Source organism: Haliotis cracherodii, unplaced genomic scaffold (genome assembly GCF_022045235.1).
Source record: "Haliotis cracherodii isolate W230 unplaced genomic scaffold, xgHalCrac1.p SCAF_4, whole genome shotgun sequence".
Lineage (NCBI taxonomy): Eukaryota > Metazoa > Mollusca > Gastropoda > Lepetellida > Haliotidae > Haliotis > Haliotis cracherodii.
Window position 1 is genome coordinate 60008212 of NW_027266297.1, and position 27202 is coordinate 60035413.

General features: G+C 40.9%; 3 protein-coding genes across 4 annotated transcripts; all 3 read right to left on the bottom strand.

Moving 5' to 3' along the window:
• Window positions 1–279: 279 nt before the first annotated feature.
• Window positions 280–14983, bottom strand: LOC139479027 (immunoglobulin A1 protease-like). Of its 2 annotated transcripts, none has more exons than XM_071261764.1 (2): window positions 14935–14983; window positions 280–2830 (listed from the first exon to the last, which is right to left on the bottom strand). In XM_071261764.1, the coding sequence occupies exon 2, from the start codon at window positions 2801–2803 to the stop codon at window positions 1181–1183; it is 1623 nt and encodes a 540-aa protein (XP_071117865.1). In that variant the 5' UTR covers window positions 2804–2830; window positions 14935–14983; the 3' UTR covers window positions 280–1180. The 2 variants fall into 2 exon arrangements, with proteins under 2 accessions (XP_071117865.1, XP_071117864.1); XM_071261763.1 differs by lacking the exon at window positions 14935–14983 and adding an exon at window positions 7122–7336.
• A 2468-nt stretch (window positions 14984–17451) lies between these two features.
• On the bottom strand, window positions 17452–17859 carry LOC139479550 (epidermal growth factor receptor substrate 15-like 1). Its single transcript, XM_071262389.1, has one exon. The coding sequence runs from the start codon at window positions 17857–17859 to the stop codon at window positions 17452–17454; it is 408 nt and encodes a 135-aa protein (XP_071118490.1).
• Window positions 17860–20063: 2204 nt separating this feature from the next.
• LOC139478883 (tripartite motif-containing protein 2-like) lies at window positions 20064–27061 on the bottom strand. Its single transcript, XM_071261557.1, has 2 exons — window positions 26812–27061; window positions 20064–22099 (listed from the first exon to the last, which is right to left on the bottom strand). The coding sequence occupies exons 1-2, from the start codon at window positions 26818–26820 to the stop codon at window positions 20921–20923; spliced, it is 1188 nt and encodes a 395-aa protein (XP_071117658.1). The 5' UTR covers window positions 26821–27061; the 3' UTR covers window positions 20064–20920.
• Between the last annotated feature and the right edge of the window lie 141 nt (window positions 27062–27202).

Consider the following 27202-nt stretch of genomic DNA (forward strand, 5'->3'; position numbering starts at 1 on the left):
AGCCTTAAAAAAGGCGACTATGCTTATCGTAAGAGGCAACTAACAGGATTTGGTGGTCAGGCTCGCTGACTTGGTTGATACATGTCATCGTATCCCCATTGCGTGGATCAATGCTTATGATGTCAATCACTGGATTGTTTGGGCCAGACTGCCGTCATATAGCTGGAGTATTGCTGAGTGTGGCTTTAAACAACAAACAAAGTCAAGACAAACATGGTGCATTACTGTCAAGACGAACACAGTCCTGTATTTTCAAGTATTTATTTTCAACATGTCAAGGTGGAACATTAATGAGTATAAAACACAATATCACAGTGAGTTGGTTGTTGTCCTGGGACAGCATGATGGGGACATCAGTCAGACATCATTGAGATAGGATCCGGGGTAGAATAAGTCTTCAGCAACCCATGCTTGCCGTAAAAGGTGACTCTGCTTGTTGTAAAAGGCGACTAACGGGATCGGGTGGTCAGGCTCACTGACTTGGTTGATGCATGTCACCAATCCCAACTGCTTGGATTGATGCTCATGATATTAATCACTGGATTGTCTGGTCCAGACTTGATTATTTACAGACTGTCGTCATACAGCTAGAATATTGCTGAGTGTGGCTTTAATAACAAACAAACAAACAAAACAAAACATGTTCCTTGCAGGCCACATAGGAGGAGTCTCCCTGATGAGAACCATACCAGAGACTCCTCGTTCCCTGTATCTCCATCAGCTTCATACATATAGTTTATGACAATGTATCTTCATGAATCTGTATCAGCAATAGGGCGCTATCGGTGCCCAGTATGCATCAAACACACTATCTGGATTGTCTGGTCCACTGCTGGATTATCTGGCTGTCATCGTAAGGCAGTACTACTGCTGTGCGGTTAGGCAACGAACACCTAATGCAAATTGTGTGAGTGGTGGGTTCTACCAGTAGAGCGGGACATGCTCACCCTTTTCACGAACACCTGGTGTCATCACTGATTTTCTGTGATACATTCATATATTAATTATTTTCAACACTATTTTGTCTTTTACACCCATAAGAATCGGTGGTTAATTGTTACTGATTTTTCTCTGGCGTTGACCTTTTATATACAATGATGGTCAGTCCTTAACTACGTCATTAACCAGGTATCGCTGTGTGGAGCCTTGGAGATGACGGAATGCAATCATATTGGAACAGTCATTGAGCATCAACATAAAATTTACTGTTCTTTTCTGGTTTTCTTGCTGGGGAAAACAAGTTAGCGAGAGAGTGTTTCTTCTTTTTTGGACGTGAGGTTTGACCCAGACCTGAGGCTACACCAGGATCTGAACCATCTCTGGAAGCTGAATCAGTGCTGTCCCCATCACCTGCTATCGCCACTGATGACAGTTCCACTTCCAGTTGGACAGCACCAACATCATGTTTAGGGTAGAAACCTGGATCAACGATAAGGTCCCCCAGGCTGACATGAAACACATTGTTCTCCACAAAGTTGATCTCTGGAGGAACACAGGCAAAGTCCACAGTTCCCAGGTGTTCCAGCAGCGCTTGTTGTTTTTCCAGGATGCTGTCAGCCCTCAACAGGATCTGAGTTGGGTGATGACTGGAAAGACTCTCGGTGTCGTGCTTTACCTGCTTGACCTCCTTCAGCAGACTCTCAGATGGGTTGATGCCGGACTTCAGTCTCCAGATCTCATCGTGGTACAGTTGTTGGACCCTCTGGACCATTTGCACTTTTTCCTTCTCAATGTCCTGGATCATCTTCTCTGCAATCTGACTTATCCTCTTTCTCAGTTCTACCCTGGTCTGTTCAAGATTCCCTGCACTTGAAGTCCATATATCACTAAATGAACTCACCCGATGGGTCTCATCCACTAGCTTGGACACGTCTGGAAGTGAGCATACTTCAGATAATGGGTCAAAGTCTTCAGCTCGACACGTCTTGTGACTCTCAGTCAAACACTGACCACAAGCTAAGCTGACACATTTCTTGCAGGAAAGAAGGATTGGTTTCCATGGGTGGATCATACACATTTCTTCTTCACTATCAGTCCCTTTGGTAAACATATCAAGAGTACCTTGAATGTCAGACTGTCCTTTAGAATGTACAGAAGTCATTGCTTCAGAAGGCCGTGTTGCTTCTGGTCCATCGGTCATATCAGACAATGGTGAGTTGCTGATAGGTGATGGTATGGCGGGTTCAGGAACTGTTTGTGAGTCTGGGAGTGATGTCCCCGAGGTACTGGAAGGTGATGGTGTTGCCAGTTCAGGATTCAGAGGTGATGCAGGAAGTGATGTCTCTGAGGTAGGTGTTGGTGACATTGGTTCTGAGGTCACTGATCCATATATGCTTGTCGAACTCCCTTCGTCCACGGATGAATCACGAGAGATGGTAATTGGTGACTCATTCGGCTCTGATCCAATTCTACTGGTGGAACCAGATGCACCAGAAACCAAAGATGCTTCAGGTGATCTGGTGGCCTCACTTGGTTTGTCCATGAATTGTGTCTCTGGTTTTGTTGCAATTTGTGGTTTTGTTGGAAACTCTCTTGGAGTGAATTTTTTCTTTGGCTGCCATCTGTCTGGGAACTGGTCAGCCCATGCTGTCAGAGGCTGGTCCGGATCAATGGCCTTGGTGTACTTCTTGCAGAAGGGGCAGCTGAACCCTTCCCATTGAAGATTTGCAGGTACAGTTATAATCTGGAAACGGAGACAGGCCTTGCAAAAGGCATGTTTGCAGGGCAGGAACTTTGGTTCCGTACAGCTCTTCTTGCAAAGTCGACACAGTTCTTTAATGGGAAGTTGCTCTTGAACAGCCATTCTCAACCTTTGTAATTGGCAATGTGCCTGAAACATTGAAACAATGTCAGTTTTATTTTATACCAATGCCAAGCCTATAACACACAGTAACAAATATGTAATGCAATATAACACAGCTGCAGACTGATTTAGGAAACTTGTATAACGCACAACTAACTTTTGTACACTTCCAACACCCCAATGACTGGAATCAAATAATACCTTAGTATGACAAAAATATCAATGTCTGATTTGAGTTAGTTGGGTTTAGCGCCGCTTTTAACAGTATTCCAGTTATATCATGGCGGGGAACCCCAGAAATGGGCTTTACACATTGTACCTATGTTGGAAATCGAACCTGGGTCCTTGCCTTAATGAGCGAACGCTTTAACCAGTAGGCTATCCGACTGCCCTCTTTTGTGTCAGCTTAATGTGGGAGGAAAGCCTGGAGTGATGCAGGTCTAAGGCGTTTATCACTTTGGTGAAACCCACAAGCACGGGTATGGTGCTGACAAACCTAGAAACATAATCGGGGTCAACCGGGATTCGAACACGCAATCATAGGTTTCTGGTGTGTCCAAGGGACGCAACTCTGCACAGCGAATCGCGGGGCCTTAGACGTCTGATCTGAACATCCACCCCCTTGCTGGCTCCATCATGAAGTTTTGAATAAAGAATGCTCCCCCTACCATTTCAACTACACCTCCAAACACCAACAAATGCACAACTTTCAGAAACGTTGTATGCATGTATGTCTGGATATAATAATTAATGATTAATTAATTCCAGTCCCCACACGTTTTACTGCATATGTGAATATTAATTACTAACTGATTTTGATTTGATTGTTTGTTTGTTGTTTAACGCTGCACTCAGCAATATTCCAGCTATATGACGGCAGTCTGTATATAATCGAGTCTGGACCAGACAATCCAGTGATTGATATCATGAGCATCAATCCATGCAATTGGGATACAATGACATGCATCATCCAAGTCATCGAGCTGGACACCCGATCCCGTTAGTCGCCTCTTATGATAAGTATAGTTGCATTTTATGGCAAAGCTGAAGATATATTCTACCCCGGATCTTCTATGATTAATGAATGGCTAGACAGAGGGGAATACTTAATCCTGTTAATCCTGTTGGACTGGCACTAATCTTGTTGACATATTTACTGGGTGCTTGTAAAGAAATTAAGATATCACTTATAGACGAGCTTGTATTATGGGCTAGTCCTTAATGAATCTAAATTCAAGTTAAATTGAAGTATTTGCTGAATGTTATTCTAATATAGGTGATGACAGATTTACTTAAATAAAATAGTTCAAGGCAATCTATAAAACTGTAGACATAACGTTTGTCTTATTGAGTAGTATGTGATGGGATCACCTAAGTCTAGCATCAATCTAAAAAACTATTTCTGAAACTACTGATATTTTGTATATGTATTTTACCTGATGATATGTATTACTTGCTGAACTATAATTTTATGAAATGTTGTATAAATGTTACACCATGATAACTCATAAAAGCACTTGTTGTAGATCTAATCATTATATGAATGGACACAGCCAACTATCCTAAACCTGAAACCAAGATGTGGAACTATCTCAAGGCCTCCTACATCACAAAAACCACCAGTACAGAGTGCCTGGACCAGCCAGATTCAACATCCAAATTCCCTGATAACAGTAAAAGAACTTTACATTATATTTCCTCATACCAAAGAGACTATAACATTTGTTATTTACTATACTACCAGTTTAATATACATTGTCTATCTAAGCCATAATTATTATATTTTACACGTTTGGGGTCCAACCGTTTCAAACGGAGGGGAAGTTATCATGATATAACATTCATACCAAGTTTTCATATAATAATTACCGTATTCGACGTAATAAGCGCCCACATTGATATTTGCTAACATATTGGCTAGTGAACAATCCCAATTCCTTCCGATTGATCAATGTACACAAGAATTATTTATTCGTATAAAATACGCGTTATATGCACCCTTAATAATGGGCAATTAAATTCTGGAAAAATATAATACAAACAATACGCACAGACTTTTCTTTTGTATCATTTCAGGCTTTGACCACTAATTTTAGTTCGTAATAACCGTAGTTTGTTATAAGCATATATACAACATATATACAACAAATGGCCGAGACTAAAAGTAAGTTTGTTATATCGGTCAGTATGTTCATTATAAACGTAGTTTATTGTATATGCAAGTTACCTAAGATGTGTTCCGATACTGATTTCAGATACCATATCGGTCTACCCATATTTGTAATTACAAACCTGAGGGTATTTGGACAGTGGAGATATAATAGGTCTCTATGTAAGTCTTTCATACTTTGAAGGTACAACATTAATCCTAATGACAGCCTTGGCTGTTAAATGCATTCTGCCCGAGGGGTTATGGAGTGGATGTAATCTGCAAAAAGATTACTTAGTACACGTTAACAAATACAGTATTTGACTTAATAAGTGCCCAGGACGCTCTCAAAATTAGAAATAGGAGGCTCTTATTAGAATATTATTTTGGTGGAAAAAACAGAGTTGAAAAATGAATTTGGTTCATGCTGACAGCCTGAAATGATTATATATACGACATATATATTTTTCCAGAATTTAATTGCCTATAAATAGGGTGCATCTAACACACGCGTCTTGTGTACATTGATCAAACCGAAGGGGTGCTAATTGGGATTGTTCACTAGCCAATGTATTAACAAATATCCTCATGGGAGAATGGAATTATTAGAGCGGGGCGCTTATTACGTCAAATACGGTAACACTTCTTAAGTCATACTGTAAATTAACGTGAGCGTGAAATAAATGGGAAAATTGCGAGTGGTCTTTGTTCACATTAATAAAAACTTCGCATTTATGTCTCCAAAATGACTATCAAAAATGAGACGGCCTCACTGCAGAATTTGGATCGCGGAAATACCAACTTGAATATATACACAAACACGGTTTATTGAGCAGCAATTGTAACAAGTCCTTAACAATGTCATTTAAAGAATAGGAGTTACGCAATGGGCGCTTGGTGAGTTATCGCTGCTGGGGTCAAGAGTTCTACCCACTCGTGTCAAACTAGGCATCATTGACCACTCCAATCAGTGAACTGTTGCTGGTTCAATTATTTTATTGCCTTTGAACTTCCATAATGCCAGTCAACAGAATAAAAATATGAACTGTGTGTTGTTTTTAGGAAAACACTGTTTATTGTTGTTACGGAAGTGTTTTACACAGTGCTAATAAGCAGTGCTATTTGCTGGCTGGTTGGATTAAGGTAAGGATGTGTATCATTCCACTGGGATGGGGTGGGGGAGTCACATTGATATTGAGTCACATTTTTGGCTAGGGGTCAGTAGCCGTATTAATTTGGAGGCGTATTAATTTCAAGATTAATAGTGAATCAATGTTGAGTAGGAAAGCTAAACATTTATATAAAATATATAGTGAACATAACGAAATACTGAAATTACCCGTTCATGTATTGATAAAGGAATATTAAGGGACTAGTCTTTTATTACAGGATAGGGACGGAGATTGTTCGAGGGGCTGTACCATATTTGGTGGATCCCCAATTTTTCATGCCCTCCACCATCCCAAATTCATGTACCGTATTCGACGTAATAAGCGCCCAGGCCGCTCTCAAAATTAGAAATCGGAGGCTCTTATTAGAATATCATTTTGGCGGAAAAAAACAGAGTTAAAAGATAAATTTTGTGGTTTATGCTGACAGTCTGAACTGTTTATATACGACAGATATATTTTTCGAGTATTTAATTGCCCATAATTAAGGGTGCATATAACACACGAGTGCGTATTATACACAAATAAATAAGTCTTGTGTACATTGATCAATCGGAAGGGATGCTAATTGGGATTGTTCACTTGCAATTTATTAGCAAATATTGCCCTTGGCGCTTATTAGAGCGGGGCGCTTATTACGTCGAATACGGTAACATTCTATTTTGACACCCCTAAAAAAACTTATATGAAATAATGTTGAAATTTACCCCAATTTGTTTTTAAAAACATAGAACTGTGTCATTTATTTACTCCTACTCCTAAACAATTACCAGTCTCTTAACATGATATTAGTCCCTGGTTTGTCATGAACCGTTCGTGATCATCGGAATCTAGTAAGCTGTTCTCATGTTACAGGTGGGTCAGATCGAGGCAGTGTTGAGGTGACATCTGGGTACACAACGACACCAGTGTACAGCGTATATGTACCCTTGGGTCGAGATCGGTTTCTCAACATCTGGCCACAGCGGAGAGAACCATAGTGATTTTTAGTCTTACCTACCTTCTAACGCGTGGACGCCGTACGATATCTGTGTCTGTGTCAAACGCTGCTCAGTCTCATCTGTCCCAGTTCGATATGCCACACCTAGCTCACGTATCGATCTATGTTTAGTGTTTTGTGGTGGGTATTCCAGAGCTGTGTGACGTTGTGGCTAATCGACGGGACTTGACAAAGAACGCTGAGTGGGGCCCTGTGTGTACCTGTGACGCGTGGGGGTCTGCAGGGCGGGTCTTCACTCATGCGCACCTTGATTGTTGCAGTTTGCACTAAATTATTAATGACCCTTGACGCTACGGAAGCTATGGAGTAAAAACAAAAGTATTGAGTATTAAGTCAAGGAATGAATGTGTGTGTTACTTAAGTCAAGGAGTGAATATTTGTGCTACTTAAGTCAAGGAATGAATGTGTGCGCTACTTAAGTCAAGGAGTGAATGTATGTGCTACTTAAGTCAAGGAATGAATGTGTGTGCTACTTAAGTCAAGGAGTGAATATATGTGCTACTTAAGTCAAGGAATGAATGTGTGTGCTACTTAAGTCAAGGAGTGAATGTATGTGCTACTTAAGTCAAGGAGTGAATGTATGTGCTACTTAAGTCAAGGAGTGAATGTATGTGCTACTTAAGTCAAGGAGTGAATGTGTGTGCTACTTAAGTCAAGGAGTGAATGTATGTGTTACTTAAGTCAAGGAGTGAATGTGTGTGCTACTTAAGTCAAGGAGTGAATGTGTGTGCTACTTAAGTCAAGGAGTGAATGTGTGTGCTACTTAAGTCAAGGAGTGAATGTATGTGCTACTTAAGTCAAGGAGTGTAGGTGTGTGCTACTTAAGTCAAGGAGTGAATGTGTGTGCTACTTAAGTCAAGGAGTGAATGTATGTGCTACTTAAGTCAAGGAGTGAATGTATGTGATAGCTAAATCAAGTGATTGAATGTATGCGATAGCTAAATCAAGTGATTAATGCATGTGATAGGTAAATCAAGTGATTAATGTATGTGACAGCTTACTCAAATGATTGAATGTATGTGATAGCTAAATCAAGTGATTGAATGTATGTGATAGCTTACTCAAGTGATTGAATGTATGTGATAGCTAAATCAAGTGATTTATGTATGCGATAGCTAAATCAAGTGATTAAACTCATGTCACACCTAAATGAAACGACTGAATGGTATTTCACTCCACAGTCAACAGTACTCTTTAACTCCGATTCACAATCGCGTCTAGGCCAGGCAAACGCGGGGTTGACAGCATGAGCAGCGTTCCTCGCCACGAGGGTACGATGACACACAATCAGCCAGGTAAAACACTGCAACCGAAGAACAACCAGTAGGCAAATAGTCGGCAGTCAAAACACACAAGGGCAAGGGAAGTACGTGGGAGGTAATCTGCCCAGGAAGTCTCACGGGTAGCTAAATCAAATATTGTAGAAAAGTATTTATGTGTTGTTTGGCTATAATGACACCAACCTGTCCTTGGGGTTTCTCAATGGTATTTTACTATTTTAGTTTATTATTGGTTTATTTTGGGGTTGTCTCTCCTCGTGAAGCAGGGCGATATATCACTGTAAATACTCCCCGAAGGACGCTGAATTAACTCAACTCTCTCGCTTATGGCACAGCGTGGCGACGCATTCCACTGCAGATGCCTTGTAGGGTGGGGTGCCAGTATTTTCACGGTATGTGTGAATGCTACTGGACATAAATCCAGTCTCAAATCTAATAAATATCTTGGAAGAAAGAATGAAATTTATACTTTTTCAGGAAATTGCTTGCAAGTTTGCAAAAATGCTTTTATCTATTCTGAACATATTAAAATAGATTTGATTAAAACACGCACGCACCTAAACACCCACTCACGCACTTGAACCTAATCACCTAACTAAATTCAGAGATATTTTAAATCAATTAGAATTCGAAGTGTAGCTGTTTGGCAAAGTGAAAACGTGGTGTATTGGCGTCATGGATGGTTGAACATATAGAAGTTGTGCCTTGATAGGCCCCCGCTCTGGAGCCTCAAACGAGCCAATATTTATCGCCTCGCATGAGTGACCTGCTAATGCCCATTGTGAGGTCGTGATATGCAGAGCTTTTCCCCAGGGTTGGAGTGGGGAATTCCCCTGTCCGATTTATGAAAGGCTTTTGCCGCTCTTATTTCAAACGGTCTACCAATGTCCCCAACAGTTGTACCGCGTTCATTGTGGTACCTTTTAATTGACCTGTTATATAAAGGATCCTTTTGACAACAATCTGCGTCTTTCGTATCGATGTTTATGTACGAGGTTCACAGCTTGTCAACGCTTATTCTCTAGTCGGAGATAGTTCAGGTAAACGTGTTTGTGATGACATTAATATTAAGACATTTTTTCCTTCAATTGATATTACACAGTTGCGGGTGTTACCAAAAGTTGAATCCAGAGGAAACTACGGAAGCCTTTTAGGGACAACTGTTTTTAAAAAAATATTTTTTCGATACTATCTTGAAATTTCAAGATACTGAGTTGAAATTTCAAGTATTATCTTGAAATTTCAAGATCATTATCTTGAAATTTCAACTTAGTATCTTGAAATTTCAACTTAGTATCTTGAAATTTCATGATCATTATCTTGAAATTTCAACTTATGTATCTTAAAATTTCAACTTATGCATATTAAAATTTCAACTTATATATCTTGAAATTTCTATTTAGCATCTTAAAATTTCAAGAAAATTTAAAAAAAAACACCCCAAATGGCCCTAAAACGCTTCCGTAGGAAACGTGAATGAAATCTAATATTTGGGTCAAAAGGAATTGTCTTAACGTTGAAACCTGCCACGATGTTTCTATGCATCTTGTTACACCCATTAGACGTCATAAATCTATATATAGTCCTCGCCACTTGAAACAGAATCACGAAATATAGCGATGATTAATTAACGCAGAGAGCTGCGTGTGTGCTTATAATTATAAAGTGAAAACAAGCCATTCTATAACGAAAATTGCAAATTGCGCTTTTCTAGAAATATCTACATTGCTTGAGATAAACATCATCATTGAATTTTTATCACGTGGTAACAACAGTCAGCTGTAATTAGTAATTATTACTACCATGAACTGAAAGAAAAAAACTTGATTTATTTAAAGCCCTATTGACTATTTCACTGTTAAATTTAACCGCTCGCAGTCACGTGACTGCTGAGTCTTACCCGGTATCACTTAATAGGTATTGGCACTCACGAAGCTATCTTCGTTGATTAATCATTGCGGTATTTCTTGATTCTATTTCAAGCGGTGAGGACTATATATCTTAATGAAAAGATAAATTGTGTTAACTATACTTGTCAAAATCTTGTCCGTATTCAGTCAATTAAGAATTCAATCTCATTAAACTCAGATCTAACATAATCAATCATACACGATCAAACATTCTTTCATTTGACTATAGTTAATATGTGCCATGGCATCAGGTGTTCCTAAACTTACTTTGAGTAGTATATATAACAAATCCAGGATCATAATCGGACCCCGAATTCACCATCAGCGAATCCTGGCAACTAAGGGAGGCAACTCAGTATAGCATCCACTGTGCCCCGAGGATGACCATCTTGCCTCGGATTCATAAAGTTACAAACATTATATGACTAAAATCTGCTCCTGTCACAGCCATAAAATGCCACATGCATTTGTAAACATGTCTTTCATTATTATCCGTAGTCGGAAAACTTGGAGTGAAGTACACGACTTCCTGCTTGAGATAAGAATGAGATTACTGAGTTTAGGTATCCAGCACCAACACTCAGCTGACACTGACACTCCCACCCACCCCCCACCCCACCCCCACTGCATACACACACGTACGCACGCACAGAGAGAGAGACACACACACACACAAACCACACACACTTACTACTCACACACACACGCACACACAGATACACAAACATACACCTCCACTGCACCCCCCCCCCCCCCCCACACACACACACTACCAACACACACACACACAACACACACACAACACACACACACACACACACACACACACACACACACACACACACACACTACCAACACACACACACACAGACACACACACACACACACACACACACACACACACACACACACACACACACACACACACACACACACACACACACACACACTACCAACACAGACACACACACACACACACACACACACACACACACACACACACACACACACTACCAACACACACACACACACACACACACACACACACACACCGCTAAGCACCACCCTCACCCTCTCCCCCTGACCTAGTTGTTAGATACCTGTAGCCCTACATTGATCAAGGTCACAACGTACACTATATTTATAGCTGTCACTGTGACCAAATCGTGACAAGGGCTTCACTATGTAAGAGCGGTGGTTTAAATCTGGATAAGGCCCAACACATCATTAAGTGATTAGACATGCGTAGCTCTTTATTCACGAGGAGTTATATACATTTTACACAGACTCCCTGTATTTGCCTATACTGGTAGAAATTAACGGTCCTCCTTCAAGACTCATTTACACTGGCCGTCCACGTGCAACATCTACATTTACTGTTAACTAAACTTTATACTGTATGTGAGGGCGGTCGGGTAACCTAGTGATCAAAGCGTTAGCTCGTCACGCTGAAGACCCGGGTTCGATTCCCAACATGGGTACAATGTGTGAAGCCCATTTCTGGTGTACCCCGCCGTGATATTGCTGGAACATTGCTAAAAGCGGCGTAAAACCATACTCACCCACTCACTCACTGTATGTATATAGCTGTTGCCATAATACACGGTAGAATGACATTGTGTTAGAATGAATATTGTTTTACTTTCCACTCTGTTCTATTGACGGAACTGAGAGGCAACAGAATCTTGGTATAGTTTTATCACAAGATATGAATATATACTGAACCGGAAAAGAATCGTCACCATGGATATGTTTTTGAGAAACCTTATTTGTCCAAACACTGTTAACATACTTTGAGACATATTAAAATGATGAAACTTGGCAAAACTGATCATCAAGGTTGAAATTAAAGTGTCAAATGTTCTTAAAGTGAAACACAACACTAGTCTCTGAGAAAATGGCATCACAAGTCAGTATCTCGTGTGTCCGCCATGTGCATTGATGACTGCCGTGCAACGTCGGTACATGGAATGGATGAGGCGGTTGATGAAGGCCATAGGCACTTGAGCCCACACTCCGAGGAACGCCTGACGCAGTTCAGCTGCAGTTGTCGGCCTTGGTCGAACGTCATTCAGCCGTCTTTGAATCTCGTCCCACAGGTGCTCAATGGGATTTAAATCGGGACTGAGGGTAGGTCACTGCATGGTTCTGGTACTATTCTGCTGGAGGAAGTCTCTTGTTGCTCTCGCAGTGTGGGCAGGGGCGTTATCATGCTGAAACTCGTGGTTGCGGCGACGTGCCAAAGGGGGGATAGCGTGTGGTCAAGACTTGGTAAATGTACCGAGCTGCTGTGACACCATTGCCTCTCCCTGGACCGATGTTCTGGAAGACCACAGGGGCGACCCTCTGTGCAAGACTAATTCCACCCAAAACCATGATGCTCGAACCACCCCACGAGTCTCTTTCAACAACACAAGCATCCGAATAACGTTCGCCACGGCGTCGCCAGACTCTCTCTCTCTTTGCCATCTGCTGTTGAGATACAGTAACGGCTCTCGTCTGAGGAGAGGACTCTTCTCCACTGCTGGTGGCACCAATGCTGGTGCTGTGTTGCCCACTAACGACGGTCCCAGAATTGGTCCTCGGTGTGGTCTGTAACAGTGGACGTGTCTGCTCGTCAATCGTCGACGCACGGTGTCCGCACTAATGTGTGGCTGATGTGTCCCCATGGTCGGCCGAACAGTTTCCGCAGCAGTAACAAAGCGATCTTAAAGATGCTGTCGCACAATCTGACGATCATAACGTCAGGTGGTGACCCTTGGTCTTCCACTACGTGGTCGGTCATCTGTAGTGTTAGTAGTCTGGTACCGTTGCTGGAGCCTGTATGTGGTCCTTACGTGGACTTGAAATGCATTGGCTACTTGCCGGGCGGTTTGTCCAGCTTGCAATCGTCCAGTGGCCTGGTGTCGCTGATTTCTTGTCAATCTTGGCATGTGGTAGCAATTCAATACCGAATGAATGTTATCCGATCTGGGTGGATTTTGGTGTGATGCGTTTGGGTGATCGGTTGTACTGTCATCTGCTTTGTTTTTTTATCATCAAATTTCATTTTTCCGGACAAGGTAATGTTAAATTTTAGAAACTTTGACAAAAAATACCCAGATGTTTAAATGACAACTTTTCATGCAATGTTACTTGGATGTGACGTTTCTTTTGCTGTTCAGTATATTTTCTTTTTAACAGAGCATGGCGAACTTATATTGAAGTAGTTTGTCACGTGTGTGTTGTTCAGCTGAACACTTGACTTGCCTCTCCAAGTGTTTGTGACAGATGACACCGATGGATACGCTCACCTTTTCGCGAACACCTGGTATCACCACTATTTAATAGTGATTCATGAACACGATACTCACGACATAGCCGGAATCGTAGACTAACATTTAATCTCTGAAATCTTATATTACACAATATCCTTCTTGACTCTAAAAAATAAAATAAAATTCCCTATAGGAATAGAGCTAGCTTGAGCTAGCTAGACTTGCTTTTGTATGCATTTCTAGATTATTATTTTTTCATAAAATAAATATATTCCACGGTCATGGTGCAGGGCTATCGGAATCGTACAACGGAGTCTGCTTTTGATCTAGATGTGTTATGATTATGGAAATATTTTTTTGTTTATATTTCTTATTATTTTGTAGATATTACCATAAGATATAGATCGCTTTCTCATCTCGTGTTATCGCTTTCTCATCTCGTATTATCGCTTTCTCGTCTCGTGTTTTCGCTTTCCCATCTCGTATTATCGCTTTCTTTTCTCGTGTTATCGCTTTCTCATCTCTTGTTATCGCTTTCTCATCTCTTGTTATCGCTTTCTCGTCTCGTGTAATCACTTTCTCATCTCGTGTTATCGCTTTCTCGTCTTGTATTACCGCTTTCTCGTCTCGTGTTATCGCTTTCTCATCTCGCGTTATCGTTTTCTCGTCTCTTGTTATCGCTTTCTCATCTCGTTTTATCGCTTTCTCGTCTCGTGTTTTCGCTGTCTCGTGTTATCGCTTTCTCGTCTCGTGTTATCGCTTTCTCATCTCGTATTATCGCATTCTCGTCTCATGTTATCACTTTTTCGTCTCGTGTTATAGTTTTCTCATCTCGTGTTATCGCTTTCTCGTCTCGTGTTATCGCTTTCTCATCTCGTGTAATAACTTTCTCGTCTCATGTTATCGCTTTCTCATCTCGTTTTATCGCTTTCTCGTCTCGTGTTTTCGCTGTCTCGTGTTATCGCTTTCTCGTCTCGTGTTATCGCTTTCTCATCTCGTGTTATCGCATTCTCGTCTCATGTTATCACTTTTTCGTCTCGTGTTATAGTTTTCTCATCTCGTGTTATCGCTTTCTCGTCTCGTGTTATCGCTTTCTCATCTCGTGTAATAACTTTCTCGTCTCATGTTATCGCTTTCTCATCTCGCACTATCGCTTTCTCGTCTCGTGTTATCGCTTTATCGCAATCTCACCACCCATTCCAGTCCAAAATTCCCGCTGTGTTTGTCTTTACATAGTATACATATATTGTCATGATCTCGCAAAATATATTCTTAACCATTGTAAAGCACACATTTGGTCAAACATCTACATTTACGCTCATTGCTTGTATAGGTGCTGGGACCTCTGATTCGTAAACACACCTACCTTGCGTGTATGTACTCCGAAAGGTTTTCAAAGAGGTTACCATGGTAACAGGCATGTCGGTGTTGGTATGCATCAAGCACACAACAAATACCACATTGTTAAAGTAACACATCTCAGGAACGGATCTAATTTCAGTTTGGCTACAGCACACCCGGATTAGTCACAACCCTTGATTTAATCAGTGAAAGGCCCGCCAAGCCCTGCGAACGGAAAACCAATATTATGACACATTTGAATGTGTTGTGGAAAACCAGGTACATTTCGTGTATAACGTGATCCCGGATAATGAGACATTACCCCTTAAAAGTCCAACAATACATTTCATATATATGCCTGCGCGTTAACAGACATTGTCGTGACACTGCACATATTCTATAGGCAGTGTATGGGCCTACACATAAGTCTACATCCGGGTTACTTGGTCTACTTGACTAACATCTAGTCTCTGAAATGAGCAGATTTTACAGAAAAAAAAACAGTTGTTAAGTTATAGTTATAAAATATAATAAAAAGGAGCCCATAGGCTTTCTTCATTTTGAGATTTTGAGATTCTGAAACTGCAGTAATCTAGACTTGCCAAACATTATAGACATAAATGGGCTGTATTGGATATATTTTGTTTCAGGGTCTGTATTATGGCGCTACCTACACGCCATAATGCATTGTACCATTTTGCTTCCATGTGTGAGTGAGTGAGTTGTGTTTTACGCCGGTTTTAACAGTATTCCAGTTTTTCGCGGCATGTCAGCTTAATGTTGGAGGAAAGCCCGAAGTGATGCAGGTCTTAGACGTTTACCACTTCGGTGAAACCCACGAGCACGAGTATGGTGCTGACAAACCTAGAAACATAATCGGGACGAACCGGGATTCGAACCCACAATCATAGGTTTCTCGCGTGCCCAAGGACGCAACTCTGCACATCGAATTGCGGCGCCTAAGACGACTGGGCCACCCGTGCCCTCTTTTTCCATGAAATATTAGTAATACATTGATTATTATCATGAGTCACACATACGTCAGAATGAGAACAGCTGATCTAACTTCATTCAAATTACGTTCCCTGATATCAGCACTTTTAAATATTACATCACATAACCACTAACAGGAATACCTGGGTTAAAGAATGTTCGTAAACCCGTTAATCAAGGAACCAGAAACGTGCTGCCTGTTGCTGTTATAATGGTTTAGTTGGTATTTTGTTTTCTTAAGCACGCTGAGATTGACGTTACCCTCTAAATAATTTCTGTTTGTCAAATATGGGACTAAACTATGTGAGAGACATAAGTACCATACATTATGAATCGGAGTTTTGATTAACTTGGAAAAGCCAATCAGTCTCTTTTCCGTGATTACTAGCGCCCGCCCAAGGAGAAAGACACAATTGAAAATTCTGTTTGTTTGTTGTTTAACGCTGCACTCAGCAATATTCCAGCTACAATACGGCGGTCTGTAAATAATCGAGTCTGGACCAGACAATCCTGTGACTGACATCATGAGCATCGATCTTCGCAATTGGGATACGATGGCATGTATCAACCATGTCAGCGAGCCTGACCACCCGATCCCGTTAGTCGCCTCTTACGACAAGCATAGTTCCCTTTAAGTCAAGCACCTATTCTACCCCGGAATCTTCACGGGTTCACAATTGAAAAGACGGACCATGTCTGTCCATTTCTATGCCAGGTCGACACGCTTTAATTAGTCCCGTGTGTCAGATGACACAACGTGTCTAAAGGTATTATTAATTATTGGGATAACCATTAACTACTGACCTGAGACTTTTAACAAGAGTTGAGTTTGAAGACAAACTGGAATGTTGATGGTTCAAGTCAATCTTTATACCACAGGACTGTAAATTGGCCCCATCCTTGTCCTCCTTCAACAAAGGCAAGCCCGAGTCGTGCGTTATAGACAGTACTGTTGAGTCATTACCGATCCAACTGTTATCTCACATCCTGAATACAAGCGTTTGCCTTCAGGCCGCCGCTGTCAAGCCCCCGATGTGAAACTAGAAAAGCTTGTACATCATTTATTCCAGGTAGCATCTTACTTTTAAACAAATGTTAAAGTATTATATACATGAGTATGTATATGTTGCCCTATGCTTTTTTAAAATGATTTGTTATCGTTTAGATTTATATAAGTCCTAATTGTTCTGTATTTAATATTTGATACCATGTCTCCTTTTTCTGACTTCTTCTTCTTCTTCTTCTTCTTATATCCTTATATACAGTGAGGAGTCGTTAATATGGATTGAATGGTATACAGTGAACATAAACAGTGAGAATGTTGCAGTACTTATACAACTAATATGTTCATTTCTGAAGGGAATCATTCGCTTCAGTTCAGCAAGCACATAATGAATTTGTGGTGATTAACTGCGCTTTTAACAAAAGAATTGTACACATGTGGAGAATCCGACCGTGTTTTAATCGACAAGCGAACACTTTAACCTCATCTACCCTTGAACAGATCGCTCCCCTCGAACAGATCATTCCCCTTGAACAGATCACTCCCCTAGAACGGATCATTCCCCTTGAACAGATCACTCTCCCTGAACATATCACTCCCCTTGAACAGATCACTCTCCCCGAAGAGAACACTCTCCTTGAACAGATCACTCCCCTTGAACAGATCACTCCCCTTGAACAGATCACTCCCCTTGAACAGATCACTCTCCTTGAACAGATCACTCCCCTTGAACAGATCACTCTCCCTGAAGAGAACACTCTCCTTGAACAGATCACTCCCCTTGAACAGATCACTACCCTTGAACAGATCACTCCCCCTGAACAGATCACTCTCCCTGGACACATCACTCCCCTTGAACAGATCACTTCCCTTGAACAGATCACTCCCCTTGAACAGATCACTCCCCTTTGAACAGATCACTCTCCCTGAACAGATCACTCTCCCTGGACACATGACTCCCCTGAACAGATCGATATGTACATGTAAGACCCAGCTCTGACGTGTATATCAGTCAATGTTCTTGTCTGTCACACAGACCCTGACAAAAATATCCACAACACCCAAAGCAAGTCTATATAAGTTGGTAAGTCTAGATGACTGCAGTTTCTCTAGGCTCCTTTTTATTGTATTATATCAAGATAATTTAACAAATGTTTTTGTTCGGTGAAATCATTTCTATTTCGGAGACTAGGTGTCAGTCTAATGAACATGTATAACGTAATTACAAGCGGGGAAGAAGGTAAACTATACGAATTTTCGTCCAGCAGTGCTTCGAACTATATTCACACCTCGCCAAGCCCACCACAACAACTGAGAATAGACACAAAAGGTATACAACCCACTAAATCTTCACAATACAATGCACGTATTTACTGTCACGTTTAGAGATGAAATCCTTTGTTGAATCACCAGCCTCGGGCTGTTTGGTTGAAAACAGTATACGTTATGGGCATAAAATAAATAAAATAAATAACATTCCTTTGTATTGCTTTGTCTTAAAGGCATGCTAGCAAGCGCTGGTCGTGACTCATATGAAGAGCTATGAAGAAAAAAATAGTATCTGTACAGACCCACGGGTGACTGCGTGAGATCGTGGCACATCTGAAAGTAGGTCAGGGGTAGATATTAACCAGCTGTTGAAGTTTACTACCAGATGTAGCCGGAGTTGACATTGATGTTGCCATGCCAACCTGGGCTACTTATACACTTGGTCGTAAATTAAGTAACCGTGTTAGTTTCAATGACTTCCTGTAACGCTAGATTACACTGGTAGATTCAGTGTCTAAATATAACGTTTGATGATGAAGTTTTCACGGTCATGATGATGACTGTGATGATGATGATGATGTTTGATGATGATGATGATGATTGATGATGACTGATGATGATGATGATGATGTTTGATGATGACTGATGATGACTGTGATGATGATGATGACTTTTGATGACTGATGATGACTGTGATGATGATGATGATGATTGATGATGACTTTTGATGACTGTGATGATGATGACGATGATTGATGACTGATGATGACTGTGATGATGATGATGACTGATGATGACTGTGATGATGATGGTGATGATTGGTGATGACTGTGATGATGATGATGATGATGATGATGATGATGATGATGATGATGATGATGATTATTATTATTGTATACCGCAGGTATCCAGGGACTTGTATCTTTGAAATGCGGTTTTATATTTTTTCCCGACCAATGGATCCGTTTGCATTTCAGATATCATTCTCAACTCCCTGGGGAGTATACAACCGAAGCTGCCTAGGGGCACTAGAAGGTCTTTACATACACCTCACATATCGGGTACCCATTCCCAGCTGGGTGAACAGAGGCACATTTGCCCAGGGTGACAGCACAAGTTTTGACACTTGTGTTTCGGGTGTATGTACGCATTCGTGTATCCACCGTTTGGTCATCTACCAACGGACGGGTGGGTTCTATCTCATTAGATTTCACCAGTATGAACCTATTGCATTTGGATATTCAAATAGTTATACTAAAATAATATTATAATTAATAGAGTTTTATCATTATTACTCGAATATTATTTTGTTAGGAAAGCCCGTCCCAATCAATCAAAAGTCATCGTCAAATGTATATATTTATGAAACCTTCAGAACTATATTTATGGCCGGCAATAGTTATTTAACACGATATATTATTTGGATCTGCTTGCACATATATAACGATGATTATTGATGACCAGTATGTGTTAACATCCTTTGTATGATCGGTTTAGTAAACGTGTTTGTACTACGAGTGAGTGGGTGAGTTGGGTTTAAGGCTGCTATTAACAGTATTACAGTTATATCACGGCGTGTCAGCTTAATGTGGGAGGAAAGCCCGAAGTGATGCAGGTCTTAGGGGTTTACCGCTTCGATGAAACCCACGAGCACGGGTATGGTGCTGACAAACCTAGAAACATAATCAGGGCGAACCAGGATTCGAACCCACAATCATAGGTTTCTGGCGTGCCCAAGGGACGCAACTCTACAGAGCGAATTGCGGCGTCTTAGACGACTGGGCCACCCGTGCCCCCTGTACTACGACATTTAACAGCAGATAGATAAGGGTCATAGAGACCGAGGTTATTGTTCTGGCTTCTATGTCTATGAAACAGAAAACAAACTGTCATAACAACGATTAATTAATAATAAACATAACACTTGACAACAGTGAAAGATTTTATCGTCTACAACCTTCCATCGTAGACATATATATCACAAAATAATACTGCCACTGCACCGTGATGTATTGGAAACCCTAGTGTGACAATAGTATGGAAACATTACTCTGCCATATTTCATGTTCATAGATCAGATTTGTCACGAATTGGCAACAGTTGTAAAACTCCACCAATGTAATGGAGAAATGTCCCGAACTGTATCCAGATGATGTCAGATGATGTTTCATATTTAAGTTTCACCATCTCCAGGCGGACGCTCTACCACTAGACCACATAGGCGGTCACATGTAATGAAGAAATATCCTGATCTGTATACAGATGATGTCAGATGATGTTTCATATTTAAGTTTCATCATCTCCAGGCGGACGCTCTGCCACTAGACCACGGAGGCGGTCACATGTAATGAAGAAATGTCCCGAACTGTATCCAGATGATGTCAGATGATGTTTCATAATTATGTTTCATCATCCTTAATATGTGATCAAACCGATCGAAATGTATTGGTCATATATCCGCAGGTCATGTTTTGGCAACTGTGTGAAGCTCCCACATGTAATGAAGGATGGAAACGATGCTGGATATGGTCCATATGTTCCAGAAGATCCAATAAGGAATAAAAACTGTACATAGATCACAGATTCAACACGGAAAACCACACAAGATGAACAAAACATCTGTAATTCAACCATATTTTGTTTATCTTATTAATTGCAAATTGATACAAACAAACACATTGTTCAATAATGTAGTTGGTTGATACCGTCTCGTCAGGAATGCCCTGTTTATGAGGAAGAACGGACGTTAAGGGGTAGAATCTGAACTACTTCTACGAAACGCCCTCGACCCGCGTTTTGCCATGGCTTTTAGATAGGACTTCATGGGAGACAACTTTTGTGATGACGACGAGGGTTGTTTCCCTTTAGGTGACGAAGGCTGGACAGGAGTTTGAGGATTCTGACCATTTGGTGGTGACGATCTTGGGATTGATTCATATGTTGAAACATGTAGGTCAGACCACTGGAACTGAGAAGAAGGCGGTGTAGCCAGAAAGACGTCGTTCGCGAGGAAAGGACTTGAACACAGCACAGGGGACACCAGCTCTCCGATACTGGTCGAAACTGATTCGTTCTCGACAAAGGTGATGATGGGTGGCCGGCATTTGCTATGAAGATTTTGAATCATTTCCAGACCTTCTCGGTGTCTTGCCTTCACAAGGTCAACAGATTCAACATAGTCTAGCCCTGTTGATGTTTTCATGACGTGGTCAACTTCAGATTTATAATGATTTAACACATCCGCAGCTTCGTCCACTGGGTTCTTAGCATGTTTGAGCAGAGCGAGCTGTTGGTCCACAGACGCTTCTAACATGCTCAGCAAATCCCGTTTTGCATTTAGTACACTTTGAACATGGGATCTCGCCTGGTCTTCGATTCTTTTAACCAACAAGGCCTCCGCACCAGGCAACTCCGAGGCAACACTCTTGATCAGGTCCACGTTGTCCGACATGTGTTTGTACTTCACGTCAATCTTCTGCTGTCGTCCTGTCATGTCACTCTTCTTCTTTGACGCTATGTCTTTCAAGGGACAGAACGAATCGTCTTCACATAACGGATGTCTTTCCTTACGACACACATCACACGTTACGCACTTGCACTTCTTGCAATAGTAGCTTGCTATCATCTTCGGGTGATGCTTGCACATCAAACTAGCGATGAGATCGGGGATCTGGGTGTTGTTGGGCAACTGATCTGCCCACTTCTCTACCGGGGCATCAGGTCTGGGGATGTAGACTGGGTTGCGACACAGAGGGCAGTGGAATCTCTTCTCCCGCTTACAGATCTGGGCCTGGCAGACGACATGTCTGATGATGCAGACCCGGCAGAAGGAGTGAATGCAGGGGAGTGTCTTGGGGTCCCTGTACACCTCCAGACAGATGCTGCACTCTAGTTCCACCGACACGTCGTCAGTTGGGTCCATCATCTGAAACAAGAGGGTATGCAAAGGTTCTCTGACCAAAAGGGTTATATTTTATACCAATGCCAAGCCTATAACACACAGTAACAAATATGTGATGCAATATAACACAGCTGCAGACTGATTTAGGAAACTTGTATAACGCACAACTAACATTTGTACAGTTCCAACACCCAAATGACAGGAACCAAATAATACCTTAGTATGACAAAAATATCAATGTCTGATTTGAGTGAGTGAGTATGGTTTTACGCCGCTTTTAGCAGTATTCCAGCAATATCACGGCGGGGGACACCAGAAATGGGCTTCACACATTGTACCCATGTCGGAAATCGAACCCGGGTGCTCGGGGTGACGAGCGAACGCTTTAACCACAAGACTACCCGACCGCCCCGAAAGGGTTGTAGTAGCAGTAGTAGGGGTAACAGTAGTACCGGTAGCAGCTGCAGCAGCAGCAACAGCAGTAAAGAAGTGGTACTTGCAGTAATACTGATAGTAGTAGGAGGAGCACTGATGAAGAGACCATATATCGGTATATGGTCTCTGACTGATAGTAGCAGTAGAAGTATCTGTAGACGGAGCTGTAGTAGGAATAGAACTGACAGTAGTGATAGTCCTAGGTAGTAGTAGCATCAGCAGCAGTTGTACTCAGTAGTAGTAGTAATTGCAGAAATACTGACAACAGTAGCAGTATTAGTAGAGGTACCCATAGTAGCAGAAGCAGTAGTAGTACTGATTGTAATAGTAGAAGTAGCTGTAGTAGGAGTAGAACTGATAGTAATAGTAGGTAGTAGCAGTAATAGGTAGTATTAGTAGTATTAGTAGCGTAGTAGTAGTATTAGTGGAATAGTAGTGTAGTAGTAGTAGTAGTGTAGTAGTAGAAGTAGTAGTAGATGTTGTAGATGTAATAGTAGTTATAGTAATCGTGGTAAATATAGGGTATATACTACATATGTACATTTCTCCGAACTGTCTATCATCAATTCACCACTCTCCATCTATTTATGCATCTATCAGTCCATCCGTGTTGCTCTATCCTTTCATCCGTCTTCCTCTTTTTCTGTCCATCTATCTATCCGTATGCATGTATGTCTTCTTACACTCAATCCATCAGTCTGTCTATTTATCTCTATATCTATCTGTCCCTCTCTATCTTTGTGCCTATCTATTAGTGGGTCTATCTCGCATCTAGTCCATCTACCATCCGTCTATTTATTCATCTATTATATGTCTATCCATCTTTCTGTCTCTACATATGTGCGTCTTTCTGTCTATCCCTCTGCCTAGCTATATGTCCTTCTTTTCGTCTCCCTAATTATTTACGTGCTTGTCTGTCCGGAAGTCCATGTATCCGTTTATTCCTCTCTATCAGCTACCTGTACCCATCAATTGTATATCACTCCGGGTCTGCAGTTCTCTCTTTATTTGTTTATTCTCCAAGATAAACACTCCCATGGCGTCGTGTCTAGCTGTGATCAGCTTCAGTCCTCGTTTCACCTGCCAGCATTGTCTGACACGCAGACAGAGAACATCTTAACTACTTGTTCTCTACATGCCCCCAGCTGAGGCCGCGGGCTGTAGGGGACCCAGGCGAGGCAGCCATCTACAGTACACCTAGCCCCCTCAGTCACAACATTAAATTACAACCTTGTACAATCGCACTGTCCTTACACAAGGAAACGGTTAAAAATTGTGCCATGGTAGATGATAATGTCTTTGTATGTATATAGATATTTATATACGTCTTTGTCTTGATATATAAAGAAACTTATGTCATTTTATTTAACAGTTTAGGCTATGTGGCCCATAGTACTGTGTGTTTTACATATATTTATGTCATACATATGGCTGATAGTGCAGTTTGTCTGACATATGTGTGTTTCATACATGTGACCCAAAGGACGGTCTGTCTGACATTTGTATCTCTCATACAAATGACCCATGGTACAGTTTGTTTAACATGTGTCTCTCATACATGTGGCCCATTGTACAGTTTATCTGACATATATCTCTCATACAAATGACCCATTGTCCTTGTGCTGTTTGTATAACATATGTGTTTCTCATATATATGACCGATTTACAGTTTATCTGACATATATATCTGTCATACACATGACCCATTGTCCATGTGCAGTTTGTTTAACATGTGTCTCTCATACATGTGGCCCATTGTTTACAGTTTATCTGACACATATGATTCTCATACATATGACCGATTGTACAGTTTATCTGACATATATATCTGTCATACATATGACCCATTTTCCTTGTGTAGTTTGTATAACATATGTGTCTCTCTTATATATCAGACCGACTGTACAGTTTATCTGACATATATATCTTTCATACATATGACCCATTGTCCTTGTGCAGTTTGTATAACATATATGTATCTCATATATATGACCGATTTACAGTTTATCTGACATATATATCTGTCATACACATGACCCATTGTCCATGTGCAGTTTGTTTAACATGTGTCTCTCGTACATGTGGCCCATTGTACAGTTTATCTGACATATATATCTGTCATACACATGACCCATTGTCCTTGTGCAGTTTGTTTAACATGTGTCTCTCATACATGTGGCCCATTGTACAGTTTATCTGACATATATATCTGTCATACATATGACCCATTGTCCTTGTGCTGTTTGTATAACATATGTGTTTCTCATATATATGACCGATTTACAGTTTATCTTACATATAGATCTGTCATACATATGACCCATTGTCCTTGTGCAGTTTGTATAACATATGTGTCTCTCATATATATGACCGATTGTACAGTTTATCTGACATATATGTCTCTCATACATATGACCCATTGTCCATGTGCAGTTTGTATAACATATGTGTCTCTCATATATATGACCGATTGTACAGTTTATCTGACATATATATCTGTCATACACATGACTCATTGTCCTTGTGCAGTTTGTATAACATATGTGTCTCTCATACAAAGACCCATTGTACAGTTTATCTGACATATATATCTGTCATACACATGACCCATTGTCCTTGTGCAGTTTGTATAACATATGTGTCTCTCATATATATGACCGATTGTACAGTTTATCTGACATATGTCTCTCATACAAATGACCCATTGTACAGTTTATCTGACGTATATATCTGTCATACACATGACCCATTGTCCTTGTGCAGTTTGTATAACATATGTGTTTCTCATATATATGACCGATTTACAGTTTATCTGACATATATATCTGTCATACATATGACCCATTGTCCTTGTGCAGTTTGTATAACATATGTGTCTCTCATATATATGACCGATTGTACAGTTTATCTGACATATGTGTCTCTCATATATATGACCGATTGTACAGTTTATCTGACATATGTCTCTCATACAAATGACCCATTGTACAGTTTATCTGACATATATATCTGTCATACACATGACCCATTGTCCTTGTGCAGTTTCCCTGACATATGTGTCTCTCAGAGAGACCCGAAACCTTGGATAATTACGTAGTTTTGAAAACAGAAAACCCACCTTTTCTATTAAGCATATACCAGCACTTGGCGATATATGACTCTTCCCTATTTTTGAAAATAGAGTCCAGCTTTTTTTATGTAGCATATACTAGCAGTAGCTCATCTATGACTCTATAATCAACAAACAATGTCAATAGTCGTCCTTATCGACCTAACTCAAGTTTGACATCTTTTAAGAAACCCCATATCTGTCATACACATGGCCCATTGTCAATGTGCAGTTTCCCTGACATATGTGTCTCTTATAGGGCAGTTTGTCTCCACGTGTCTCTCATATGTACAAGAAAAACTGAACTATGGGCCACGTTACCTGAATACTGCGTAAAATATCTGAAACTGATTTCTCATGCCTTCTACCCCCTCTCTCAATAGCCCGAGGGTCTATGCTACTCATACACTACTTATATAGATTACCTGAACTGTATTTACTGAATATAGCTTAGACAACGCCTTATGCGTGGTCCCCTCATAACACATAATCAGATTTATCGACTCATACAATGTCAGGTCATTCCAAATCACGTCTTTGTCAGGACGAATACTTCACCTCCCTCTATGAATATAAGTAACACGACTCTTATAACAGGTTATTTACAGTGCGTGTCGCAATATTCACGACCCCGAATATTCCTAGCGAGGTAGCCATAAGTATGTACGTATTGTCGATATATATGTCGTGAAGAGGACAATGTTTGTCTTAAAACTAACATTTACTTTACACAAAACAACACCATAGACCCAATAAATACAGGGGTTGAAAAGGTGTCAAACGTGAGTTAGGTCGATAAGGACGACTATTGACATTGTTTGTTGATTATAGTCATAGATGAGCTACTGCTAGTATATGCTACATAAAAAAAGCTGGACTCTATTTTCAAAAATAGAGATGAGTCATATATCGCCAAGTGCTGGTATATGCCTCATAGAAAAGGTGGGTTTTCTCTTTTCAAACATAGGGAAGAGCCATATATGAGCTACTGCTAGTATATGCTTCATAGAAAAGGTGGCTTCTCTGTTGTCAAAACTACGTAATAATCCAAGGTTTCGGGTCTATCTGAGACCATAGACCTATCTATGGTCTCCTATTTATATGTACACGTATTCGTGTTCAACATGTCTCCCTTCTCGTCAGCAGTTTTATCTGAAATCAGGGTTTGATAATATACACGAACAATACTCACCACAGCCATCGCACAGCCGATAGCAAATCCGGATTCTTTGTTATGGCGGCGAATCTCTCTGCCCCGAGTTCGGTGCGCGCTCAGCCTGAAACAGGGTGTGTTCGTGTTGCGAGGCCTCAATACCCGCCGGGCCGTGACGTCAGTACAAGGCCACGGTTGTTAGCCGTCCCAGTCACTCTCGATACTTGGCGGGTAGGAATCGCTGTATTGAAGTATCCGGTTATTGATCTGTACATCAATTGTGGTGTATGGGCATGGCGGGGTAATTCAACTTCTGTTGTATGCCTGCATAAAACAACCTATCTTACCCCAATGTGAAGGTCCGCGTTCGTGTGCTGCGCAGAAAATGGGATTGAAATTCAACTGTGTGAGAGTCGTGTTTTTGTGTACC

Excerpts from the sequence above, each read along its gene's own strand:
- LOC139479550 (XM_071262389.1), bottom strand. The coding sequence starts at position 17,859 with ATGTGTCCAGGGAGAGTGATCTGTTCAGGGAGAGTGATCTGTTCAAAG.
- LOC139479027 (XM_071261764.1), bottom strand. The coding sequence starts at position 2,803 with ATGGCTGTTCAAGAGCAACTTCCCATTAAAGAACTGTGTCGACTTTGC.